The sequence below is a fragment of the Kogia breviceps genome, chromosome 1, assembly GCF_026419965.1.
Source record: "Kogia breviceps isolate mKogBre1 chromosome 1, mKogBre1 haplotype 1, whole genome shotgun sequence".
In the NCBI taxonomy this organism is placed as follows: domain Eukaryota; kingdom Metazoa; phylum Chordata; class Mammalia; order Artiodactyla; family Physeteridae; genus Kogia; species Kogia breviceps.
The window spans coordinates 83,644,950-83,657,607 of NC_081310.1; the positions used below are offsets into that span (position 1 = coordinate 83,644,950).

At 44.6% G+C, this 12,658-nt stretch overlaps 1 protein-coding gene across 2 annotated transcripts in view; it reads left to right on the top strand.

The window, feature by feature from the left end:
* SNX27 (sorting nexin 27) overlaps positions 1-9,453 on the top strand; it is an 81,034-nt gene extending 71,581 nt beyond the window's left edge. For both annotated transcript variants that reach the window (XM_059080240.2, XM_067036101.1), the window contains 4 exons: positions 3,415-3,564; positions 3,889-4,017; positions 4,402-4,461; positions 5,579-9,453. In XM_059080240.2, the coding sequence (XP_058936223.1) occupies positions 3,415-3,564; positions 3,889-4,017; positions 4,402-4,461; positions 5,579-5,626 (387 nt within the window). In that variant the 3' untranslated portion in view covers positions 5,627-9,453. The remainder of the gene's footprint in view (positions 1-3,414; positions 3,565-3,888; positions 4,018-4,401; positions 4,462-5,578) is intronic.
* The last annotated feature ends 3,205 nt before the right edge of the window (positions 9,454-12,658 follow it).

Consider the following 12,658-nt stretch of genomic DNA (forward strand, 5'->3'; position numbering starts at 1 on the left):
CTTAGGAGGGAATCTTGATCCACCTTAATTAATTGTATTGGGACTTCCCTGGTGGCACAGTGGTTAAGAATCTGCCTGCCAATGCAGGGGACATGGGTTCGAGCCCTGGTCTGGGAAGATGCCACATGCCATGGAGCAGCTAAGCCCGTGCACCAAAACTGCTGAGCCTGTGCTCTAGAGCCTGTGAACCATAACTACTGAGCTGGTGTGCCACAACTACTGAAGCCCATGCAAATAGAACCTGTGCTCGGCAACAAGAGAAGCCACCGCAATGAGAAACGCGCACACTGCAATGAACAGCCAATGCAGCCAAAAATAAATAAATAAATAAATAATTTTATTTAAAAATTAATTAATTGTATTGGAATAAGAATGGAAGCCCAGCCCATAGTCTCATATCTAGGTGGAATAGTTATTTTATCACTCATGACAAAAAGGGAACTAGTCACCAATGTTCTGCATACCAACAAGCTGAAATAGACAACACAAAAATCTTTTAAATAGAATTAAGTTTTGGGACTTCCCTGGTGGTCCAGTGGTTAAGACTCCACGCTCCCAATGCAGGGTGCCTGGGTTCAATCCATGGTCAGGGCACTAGATCCCACATGCCACAGCTAACAGCCTCAACTAAAAAGATCCCGCACACGGCAACAAAGATCCCGCGTGCTGTGGTGCAGCCAAATAAATAAATATTTGAAAATAAATAAATAAAAATGTTTTTTAAAAAATAGAATAACGTCTTGGCAGAATTTTGGTTAAGGGAATTTTGCTATGTGGGAGATAGAATTTTAAAACTCAACTTCCACCTCTTCTTTAAGATAATAGTATTGTCTTCTATATATTAATGCATGATTCTGACCAACACATCCGCATCTTCTACTGAAAAGGGCTATCCACCTCTGCAATAGTTCTTTGCCTTTGTCAAAGCCAACAGAATCAAAGTAATTTCATAAGGCCTTCTGAATATGGAATACATATTGTTTCTTTGCACATATAGCACTCTAAACACACTAGCTTCCATTTATACATTTAACAAAAAATATTTGTGGAGCATCAAGTGTGTGCCAGGCACAGTGCAAAGTGCTAGAGAAATAAATAGGTTTGGGTTGTTCTGTGGCAAAATATAGAAAATCTGAGTTTAACAAGCATAATAATCTATTATGAAATTATTTTTTAGACCCAAGTTTGTATCTTGTAATCCTTAGTTAAGAACACAAGTGCAGTTAGTACATTGATAGGTTTCCCCATGGGTCATCTGAACTGAGTATAAAATATGCTTCTCTTGAAAACCTAGTGCCAGTGTACAAGTGTGTACCGGCCCCATAATACTGCAGTCCTATTTTAAAGACCTCCCTCCCCCCTGACAAAAGTTTGGGTTTTATTCAGGTATCAGTGTTCAAAGACATTAGCCTAGTCAGTGGTCATGGTCAATACATTGAAACTACCACCTCAGATGGACCCTTCAGAGCCTGTAGGTCTTGATACCATTATGTATAACAACTTAGCACAGTTGATAGGCCTGAGATTAGGCCAGATCACTACGATTAGTTGCCAGATCACTACTTAGTTGCCAGATCACTGTGAGACCTTCAGGAATTCACAAACTTGTCACTTTCAGTTTCTTTTCTGTAAATTGGGATGTTCAGTTTGCTAGCTCTCAAGTAGAATCTTGACAAAATACTCCAAAGTTAACAGATAAGTAAGCTTTGTGTAAGTTCCCTTGCTCTCCAGATACAGAGGACAGCTCATACCTTTGCCATAGTTTGGGCCCTTAGGTCTTCCCAGACAGTCCCTGGTGGCAGTAGAGACAGTCTTAGGTGCCATTCCTTGATACCAGAGCCATGGGTTGCCTAGGATCCTTTTTGTGCCTGTCTCTTCTTTTCTCTTGGTGAGACGGAAGGCAGCTCTCCAGTGTATTCTAACCTCTGTACCCATCTAGTTGAAATCAACTAGGGTGCTATACCTTTGTCTTCTCTCTAGCTCTCTGCTCACATCACCACTATGCCTTGTTCTTCCTGTGTGATATGCAGATGAGGGTGTCACACAAACTTGAGACTATTTGCTTGTTTCCCAGGCAGTCACTGAGGAAACCAGGTCAGAGTCCATGTGTCTTCTTTTTTCCTTATCATCTTTTCCCTATTTCTCTTCTGCTGTCCTTCCCATTCATTCTCTTTTACTCTCTCCCCTCTCAACTCAACATAGTGAGTTAAGTAAGAGAGAGGCCAGCCTTTAACTGTAGAAGAGAAGGGACAAAGAGTTCAGAGACCTCTCTGGATCAGTCTTGGAGCATTGTACCTGTGAGGGTTACATGTGTCACTTCTTTTTGGTCTAGATGCTTTTTTTTTTTTTTTTGTGGTATGCGGGCCTCTCACTGCTGTGGCCTCTTCCGTTGCAGAGCACAGGCTCCAGACACACAGGCACAGCGGCTATGGCCCACGGGCCCAGCCACTCCACGGCATGTGGGATCCTTCCAGACCGGGGCATGAACCCGTGTCCCCTGCATCGGCAGGCGGACTCCCAACCACTGAACCACCAGGGAAGCCCGTTCTAGATGCTTTTTAAGGAGACATATATGCTGGAGACCCAGGGGACAGTGGGGCTAAATGGGACTAGTTGGTAATAGAGAAAGGATCAGAGGCCTAGAAATTAAACCTGGCTTCTAATCCTGGTTGTGCCACTTACTATTACCTGTGACATTAAACAAGTCTCATATTATTCTGAGTTTCTGTAAAATGACTCTTTTTTTTTTGCGGTACGCAGGCCTCTCACTGTTGTGGCCTCTCCCATTGCAGAGCACGGGCTCCGGACACGCAGGCTCAGTGGCCATGGCTCACGGGCCTAGCCGCTCCGCATGTGGGATCTTCTCGGACTGGGGCACGAACCCGTGTCCCCTGCATCGGCAGGTGGACTCTCAACCACTGTGCCACCAGGGAAGCCCTAAAATGACTAACTTTTAAAGTTTCTTTCAGCTTAAACTTTTTATGAATATGAGATTTGGGAGAGCTTAATCCTCATCACTGAGATCATTCTAACTTTTGATTGGAGAAGAGATGAGAAACATTAGCTCTCTTGCCTTAATTATAAGGATAGATTTGATTCCATCCCTTAGGTACAGTGAAAATAGAGGGCTTGACTAAATGGCATTGTGAGTTCCCTCTAGTCCTCGGAGTCTTGGTTGCATATCTCTTCTGGCTTCATTTATATATAAGTAGAGAAAGAGAGCAGGGTTGGAAGTATGGAGTTGAAAGTTAGAAGGATAAAGGATCATCTAGGAGTCCTGTCCCAGCTTGGCAATGGATGTGAGACCAGAGGCAAGGTCTTCAGGTTGGTTGGTTCTTTTGTGTGCCATCTCAGCAGCTCCTGATGATGGTGTAGTTCCATAGTAACACTGTTTCTCTTTCCTCTTTTCTCTAGTACCTCAACATGCTAAGGACTTGTGAGGGCTACAATGAAATCATCTTCCCCCACTGTGCCTGCGACTCCAGGAGAAAGGGGCATGTTATCACAGCCATCAGCATCACGCACTTTAAACTGCATGCCTGCACTGAAGAAGGACAACTGGAGGTGAGAGTTCATTTAGCATGTAGATGGGAAGTCAGGGGGCGTGGTCCACGATCACCGGGAATACTTTGATACTCACTTGCTGTGTTTTAATTCCTCCTTGTGGGGGAAATGATATCAACACTGTTTTGACTGGGGTAAATAGGCTCTGGATCCACACTGCTCCTCACCTTCACTGGCTGCTAACACTGACTTTTATTCTTCTGTCACAGTCTTTTCCCTGAAATGATGTAGACATCTCTACTGATTTCTGCTGTCTGGTTCAGAACCATCTTACCTAAGCTCCCCAGCATTCTCAGACTTATGCTCTTGTTCTCGGTTGTTTAGAACCAGGTAATAGCATTTGAATGGGATGAGATGCAACGATGGGATACAGATGAAGAAGGAATGGCCTTCTGTTTTGAATATGCTCGAGGAGAGAAGAAGCCTCGATGGGTTAAAATCTTCACACCATATGTGAGTGGTAGTTGGGGAAGCATGCACGGGGAAAGTAGATTGGGCTTAAAGTTCTGCTTAAGCTAAATGCGTAAATGGAGAGAGCTGTAGAGCAGTTGTTTTGAGATCTGAACCTGTTTGAATCCTAGAGCCCCAGGTTCTTCCTGTCTTTCCTTTAGGCCTGAGTAGGATTGGCAATTTCATATCCCACTTGACTCACAGTTACCACTAGAAGGAGCCAGAGAATAGCAGATGAGCCAGGCCTGGGTTTTATGAAGCTTGTTAAGGTTTTTCTCTAGGCTGAGCAAGTTTGGAAGATGACTCTGGAAAGGAGTTCAAAGGCATGGTCCTCTGGTGCCTGGTCTTGAGAAGCCAGTGAGTGTTGCTCTGTTTTTTTTTTTTCAGTTCAATTACATGCATGAATGCTTCGAGAGGGTGTTCTGCGAGCTCAAGTGGAGAAAAGAGGTAATTCTAAACAATCTTGAATTGACCTTTTCATCTTTTTTTGTTTGTTTGTTTAAAATGTATAGTCCGGTGACCAAATACCTTGGACCCTCATCTCCATCTGTCTAGAAGTATTAGTTAGAGACTGGTTATCCCATGTGAGCCAGGATATTCTTCCAGAGAGGTTATTAGCCTTGGACGCTAAACGGACTGTGCCAAAAAGCCCTCCTTCCATTGTCTAGAGATTGGCCATTGGCTACAGGCTATTCCGTCTCTCATGACTTCATGTACCCTCCTCTGCTTGTTTTTTGTCAATCGCCCTCCATGTTCTTCCTGACCCAGAAGGGCAGCTGTCCTCAGTTTTAGCCATTCTGACTGGGTGAGACGTGAAAGAGTCTGTCTAGGCTAACCAAGAATGTGTGTGCATGAGAAGGTTTTTGCTGCTGCTTTCCTACTGTCTGTATATGCCAGTGCTGGAACAGAATTTAAAACATTCAGAATAATTAGCTATTTACTCTCAAAGAAGATGTTTCCAAGGTTCAGAGGGTAAAGTCAGGAATAAGAAAGTTTATATTCTTGGTATAGTAGAAAGAACATTGGGCTCTGGGAATCAGATCTGGATTCTCTCCCAGCTTTTTTTCTCTCTGTGATCTTGGACAAATCAGCTTCCCTGGATCTCAGTTTTCTCATCTTTCCTCATCTGTGAGACAGGAAGGCTGAACCAGATAGTTAATATCCTAGGTCCCTTCCAACTCTAAAAGGCTATGATTCTTTTTTGTGTGTGTGTGGTACGCGGACCTCTCACTGTTGTGGCCTCTCCCGTTGCGGAGCACAGGCTCCGGACGCGCAGGCTCAGCGGCCATGGCTCACAGGCCCAGCCGCTCCGCGGCATGTGGGATCTTCCCGGACCGGGGCACGAACCCGTGTCCCCTGCATCGGCAGGTGGCTTCTCAACCACTGCGCCACCAGGGGAGCCCAAGGCTATGATTCTTGATGGAAAGTTATATCAAGTGAAGAGGCCAATCAGATCAAGTCATCCATCCAGTCATACATTTTCTGTGTGAGGGGTTGTCTCTAGATGGGAGGAGATGAGGACACCTAAGGCTTCCCAGTAACTCTTTTCTTTTTTTCCTTTCAGAACATTTTCCAGATGGCGAGGTCACAGCAGAGGGATGTGGCCACCTAGCCTTTCGTTACCCTCTTCCCTTCTCTTCATCCTCATCCTCTTATCCCTTTCGTCTCCCATGTCAGACAGAGTAACCATTAACACAAAAGAAGAGAAAAAGGAAAAAAGTCATTATATTCAAAAGCCCTAAACTAAATATTATTAATAATCTCTCTGAATTTCATATCTCTGGAATTGAGCTGGTAGAGAACAACAGATGGGTCAGCACCAGGAGTCAACTGAGTTAAGACAGGAAAAGAAATAAGCCCAACCAACTCGCCAAAGGTATCTTTGTCTTTTCATCTGGGCCTCATACCAACAGACTCTCCTTGTACTATATTTTTAGAACTGGAACTATGAACTCCATCCATTTGCACTGTTCAGGCATATATATGTATGTATGTAAAAATTATATATACACAAATTAGCTGCACGTATATACATATATATATATTTCTTTTTAAATTTCATATTGATGGCAGTACCTTTTTTAGCTTGTGTTTTTACACACCTTTCACTAGAATTCATGACTTCTCTCTTGCTCTCTTTATTTTGAAACAAACTTTAAAAAGGAAAAAAAAATTTACAGGGAAAAATACCTCTCCTCATGAAGGACTCGAAAAGTTTACAACCTGCTTGGGTTTTTCCCCCTTTTTTTGTATTGAATGAAGATTCTGGATCATGGGTTGCCATAGAGTCTGAGGAGCAAGGAGCATAGTTTCTTTATCTTCCAAGAGGCTGCTGGGGAGGAGAAAGAGGTGTGTTTCTCAAGGGCAGCAAGGCTGCAGATCTGTAGCGAGAGTCTAAAGACTTGGTGTGGTCTCTCTTGATTCCAAGACAACTTTCCTGGTCCATCTCTGTCTCTTCCATTCATGGCTTTTAGCCACATTCCACATCTTCCTGCTTCCCGAGGGCCCCCTGTATGCTTTCCCTCAACAGACCTAGAGTGAAGGGGAGGGCGGGCTCAGGAGGTTGATGCCACAGACACCTGAAACACTTAGTGGTTATGATTTCCCATTTCCCTGCTCTTTCTGAAGCAGGAATGGTACTCGGGACCAGAGTTAAAGCTGATACCTTTAGGCACAAAGATTGGACTTAAGTAGGGGGAAGGAAAGAAGAAAGTCCCTATGAATATAAGCTTTTCCCTACTTCATTGCTGACCAATAACCACCCATAACTACTACATTCTCTGTGACTTCCTTAAACACCCATGTTGGGGAAGGATCTGACAGCATCCCCAAGGCCTTGGGGAAACTTGGAAGGGTCAGTGGCCCATGCCAGGCAAACCATACCCTGTCCAAGCTAGCTGAGGACCCAGGAAGGAACAGTAGTAATATGGTTGATTTGGGTTGGATCTCAGCTTTGAATTAAAAGGAACCTGAAGGAAAATCTTTTTGTCCCTCAAAGAGCTCCTCATCTGATCTTGCAGTTAGACCTTTCGAGATGTGAGAGCTACATCCCAGGGTCTGGGGCCAGGACTGACTGGGGTAGAGCAACATTCTCAACCCCCCAGCCTCCAAAGGTACTGCATTGGGAGCTCTGATGCAGTCAGGCTCTGATGCACCTGAAACATTTTGAGCTTTCTTTACTTTTTTCCTTCTCTACCTTCTAAACAGAAACCTCCATAGAATGGCATCTTTTGCTTTGTCTAACTGGGAGGCAACCATAGTTGGTTGTAGTCAACTCCACTGAGCAGTGTTGGGGTGGTTTGAAGTTTCTGTTTTTGTAACTTGTTTTGGCAGATTGTTGTGAGGCCACTTTGCTTTCTCTCTCACTCTGTTACCTTGGCAGGCGCTTGCCCCAGGGGGTGTGGGATCATATAGGACATCCTATCTTTCCTCACCTTCTCCAAACCCAGGTGGAATCACAGAGTGCAAAATGTAAGAAAGCTGAATGTTTAAAATTGCAGAGTGATCCCTAATTTGGAGGCTTTGGCACAGAAATAACTTTTTCTGGCTTAAATGAACTTAATAATGAGCCAAAGGACCCTGGAAAGAAGGTATGTTGATTGCCCACTCCAAGATGCTGAAGAGGCTTTTGGCACCAGCTTTGTTCAAACTTTAAAAATAGAAGTTTGCCCCTATTCCGTCAGGGTGGGAGAGGAACGAACAAATCCGGGAGTCCGTGGGAAGCCCAGATGCTGACCTGTGATGTGAGAGTAGCGGGGATGCCTTTAGCATGCATAGACGCTGCTCCTGTGTCGTTCTGACCTGGCGCTCACTTGGTGCTTGGAGATTGGGTGAGGACCCTGTAGGTAGTTAGCCTGTTTAGCCCCTGCTTGAGGCTGTACCACTAACAAAGCCCCAGCTACAGTGAGAAGGGGAAAGCAGGGAAGCCCTGGAGGACAGCGCCTTCTCTCCCATCCACAGCAGCGTCCTGCAGTGGAGGCAGAGGTCGCTGTGGCTGTACAGCTCCATCGGGTCAAGCTCTTCTTTGCACGAAGCAGTGTTAGTGTGATACCCTTTCCCCCTTGCTCTGCACTTCCTTTCTCTAATCCCTACCACCTTTCTCAGTCCAGGGTTCTGCCCAGGGAGGCTTTTGCTCAGTCTTTTTTTGCAGTTTGTCTCCGGGAAATAGAGAGGCTCCCCTTTCCCCCTGCTTTGCCCCAGCAGAGCCAGCAGGATCTCCCTGATCTCTTGTTGTCCTCCCTTCCCAACAGAGAGTTTCTATCCTCTTTGATAAAAACTCAGAGTTTTTATGGATCAGGAGAAAATGCAGGCCCTGAGAAACCTATCCCTGCAGAAAGGGTTCCCTTGGGCCATGCTTTGGGTTTTCTGCTCTTTACATTTTTATTTTACTCGCCATTTTTCTGCCCTCCCCTTGCCCTAGGTCTAAGCTCAGCACAGGCGAGTGCTTGGGGCAGCTCCTAGGCCTGGACACCTCTCAGGGAGGAATTAGATAAATGTTCAGCATGCCCGTGCCTGGCCCATCCAGTTTCATCCTTTAGTTACCCAGGCCAGTAGCTTCGGGTTATCCCCTCTTATATCTGCAAACCCAGTGCTTGGAGCAGCAGCATGGGGCTCTAACAGGAGGTGATACCTCTCTCTTTCATCTCAGAATTTGCCAGCTTAGGGGCCTGGCTCTGGAAGGCAGTTTTCTTAAAGGGGACTGCATCCTGGGTGACCCGAAGTCTCCAGACCTAGAGGGACAACTGTGCCCTCCCTTCTCTGCTTCATGTTCTCTGGCTGGATTGATTTAGCGGTAGAAACCATTTGGTCTTTTGCACCCCAACATACCGCTAGGTTCCTTCCAGAGTCACTGTGTCACATTATCTTCCTTTTGGAGGGAGGGTGATGTGGTTGAATACTCAGAGAGCAGAGGCAGTGGGTGTGCGTCTTTACTTCCCCATCTTCCGGTTTCACCTCCTGCCCTCCTCTTGCCCTAAACCTGAGCGCGTCATGCCAGGCCTCACTCATACAGGATGGTGTCAGCTCACTCCTCAGCAGTAATCTAGGGTGTGTGGGAAGCTTAGGGCTCTGGGGAAGAACGGAATCGAAGAGGGGATGATGTGGGTGGAGGCACTGGCCAACTAACTGCTAAACTTGGACACCAGTTTTATATCACATCCCCCTTTGTAAGCCGGTGAGCAGGGCTTCAGTTTTCCCCAGACCATGCACACTTTTAATTTATTTGAGAGAAACTCTAATTGTATTTTCACTGCAGTATCTTGTATTTTTTATTTGTGATTTAAGAAATGTGAAGAGAAAATACACAGACACATAATGGCTAACAGTGTTTCTTTCATTCCTTGTTCTAGAGCTAACCACTCTAAAATTGTTTGGTAATGTCACTTAGTGTAATTAATTGTAACATATTCTTTTAAATAAATTGATTTATTGATGAAACTATTCTTTGGTTTCCTAGACTTACAAATCCTTCGTGTTGTGTGGGAAGAAGTGAAGAAGGACGTTTGAGATTTGAGTTTGAATGATCAGTCTGAAAATGAGAAGGAACATCTAACTAGTTCTCCTGAGCAACTAACTAGTGAGGCGGTTGTCTGAGAGCAGGAGATGGGGAAGGGTGGGAAAAGGAGAAGCTGGGAGGCCCCTGGTCCAAAGTTCTATTTCCAGAAAATTCCTCCTTTGAAAATTCCTTCTTCCCCCTCAACCCTCAGGGTTGGTTGTGCCAGCTTGCACAAACTCCACATTAGACTCAAAGGACTTCTGTTCCTCAGCCTTATGCAGATAGAGCCTGGCAGAGCCCTTGGGACAGATCTTAGCACCGTCCGCCTGCCCCCAGCCACATGTATATACTTTTTCATTTTTCAAGTTACTTTGGAAGCTTCTCTCTGGAATCTGAACTGAACGGTACCTATTACCCCTAACGAATGCCAGCTCAATACCGTGTCCTCTGGGTGATTATATTCTCCCCTCTGCCCACACTCCTGAGAACAAGCGTGGTCTTGCACGTTCTTCGCTCTTGCGGAGGAATCTCAGGTGTTGTAGCCTGAGTACCTACTCTTAAGGGTACCTACTCTACTCTATGTGTTAGTTTATGGGCTGAATCTATTCTGAAAAGCTCAGCATTTGTGTTAGGTCGGATATTTTAAATTATTTTTTATAAACCTTCCTGTTTTGTTTTTCTAATCCCTAGCCATGTGCTTTTGCTCCTTGATTGGAGACCATAAGAGCAAGGAGTAGTTTGACATTTTGTTTGGCAGTTTGGGGAGAGACATTGCTGAGGGTCTCTCACTGAGCCGTCAGCATTCAAGTATTGAAAGCTGGTAAATATTACTGTGCTAATGGGGAAAAAAATTTTTTTTTCTTTAACAAGGAAAGAATCCACAGAGAAGTAGAAAGTGGAACTCCAGAGTTAGAATTATAGAAGTTAAAGTCAAACATTTATTGAATATCTACTGTGTGCAGGGTGTTGTGTTAGATACTGCAATAGATAAAAAAGTGAAGTAAGAGACACTCTGCTAACTTTCAGCCTCTCAGAGGAATGATCATATGACCTAGCTGTGGAAGGGTTAAGTGCCGGCAGGACTAGAAAAGGAGGGGAGAAAGATCTCTGGATGAAGGCAATGAAGGAAATCTTGATGAAGAAAGTGAACTGTTTAGAATGAGCAGAATTTCAACAAGAAGGCATTCAGCAAGCTTTACTGAGCCATTATGTGCCAGACACTAGTAATTGGGAATGAAAAGACATAGGTGTGGCAGGGATCAAACTTGGCCAGATGAACAGCAAATAGTCCTGTTTGATTAGAACTTAAGGTGTGTGTAGGAATAAAACAGAAGATAAGCCCCTCGAAGAGCCTTAAATGCCAGGTGAAGTGCTCTACGTTAAAAAAAAAAAAAAAGGAGGGGGGAATTCCCTGGCGGCCTAGTGGTTAGGACTCTGTGCTGTCACTCCCGATGGCCCAAGTTCAGTCCCTGGTTGGGTAACTAAGATGCCACAAGCCACAGCACAGCCAGAAAAAGAACCAGAGAAGTTTTGTTTTTCATCAGCTCTGGTTTAGAAACACTGATGTTTCAGAATACATACAGAGGGATCAATTAGGAGACTGCCATGATTAGTTAGTAAGTGGAGGCAGTGATAACTTGAAACGAGGGAAATGGGTATGAAAAAACTGTAGAGGTACAATCATTTTTGATTTAGCATTAAAGACTGAGTTGATGTGAGAGGAGTAAAAGACTCCCAAGGTTTCATGGCTAGGTGAACTTTGGGGAAGAAAATATTTTAGCTTTGGACCGATTATAATTCAGGCTTGTGTGAGAAATCTAGATACAGGTGTCCAGCAGTTATTTCTTAATTATTTGCTGAGCACCTTCTAATGTTCTGGGCACTGATGAGGATGGTGGGGGTACAGTGGTGATAAGTCAGAGTAAATACCTGTGAATGAATTCGTAGAAGACAGGTGTCTTCTCTGGAGAGCATGTTGTAGGAGAGGAGGAGGGGAAATGCAGAGGCGGGTAAGGAGGATACTGCAGGCCTCCAGTGGGCAAGGGTGACCTGGACAGTGTTGATGGCGGTGGAGATGGAGAGACAGATGTGAGTACATCACTGATGCATTTTAGAGAGAGAACCAGTAGGGCTTTGCAGTTGGGTTGGATATGAAACGTGAGAGAAAGGGTGTGATCAAACTTTTGGCCTGGGTGGATACACGGTGGTACTCTTTACGAGCAAGGAGGACTGAGGGAGGAAAGGCACTACTGTAACTGAGTTCAGGAGAAACATTAGGTTAGAAACACATAGCTGGGAGTTGTTTTCATTGAGCAGATGGGAAGATGCAACCCCATTTATGGGGAGCAAGAGGAAGCTGACTACTCAGGGAGATAGACCGAAAGAGGGGCCAGAGAAGGGAGAATCTAAGAGCCAGGAGCTTGAGCCAGGGCTGCTCAAGTTCTCAGATTTGGAGACAAGAATGAGGCTTGGCCATGAGTGGGAATTCCTTCAATCACAAATACAAGCAACCAAGGCTGTGACAGCCTTTGAAATTTTAGCAGGAGGATGAAAAGACAAAGGCAACCCTGAAAGAGAGGGTGTCAAGCTACTGAAGGGTCCAACCCTAAGGAAGCAAGACACCTTGCATTACATTCATACATTTTAAAGCTCAGAAAATACAGACGGGATGAGAATGCATTGAAGGAACGATCCAGGGCTTTTCCCCTGGCACATTCTCATCACCACAGTCCCCCCTAACTGGGGATATTTTTCTAAATGTCTGTTTTTGTTTCTAAATCTAGAAGGCTTCTCCCAATCCCTGCTATTAACCTGTCAGCTCCACTCTTCTGCCTCGAGAAGTTATTTTCCTTCTCTTCTCTTTATTCTTCCATTAACATTTGAACAGTAACTTGATTATTTTAGAAGAAACTGGTGCTGAGTTTCATCTTGTTTGGTCTGAAGTTAGGTGGACCTATTGTCATCATTTTCTGTTTCTTCTGCATTTTATTACTGAGGCCTCTTCTGCTCAGAAGAGATGTTAGTGAACTTTGGTAGTTAACAGAACTATCCCTCCTTTATACCCTTCCTACTATATTTGAAGCCAGTATGACATCTGAAAAAGTCTGTGTTCATACAAGAAACAAGTTAGGAGCTTCCTTTTCCATCTCA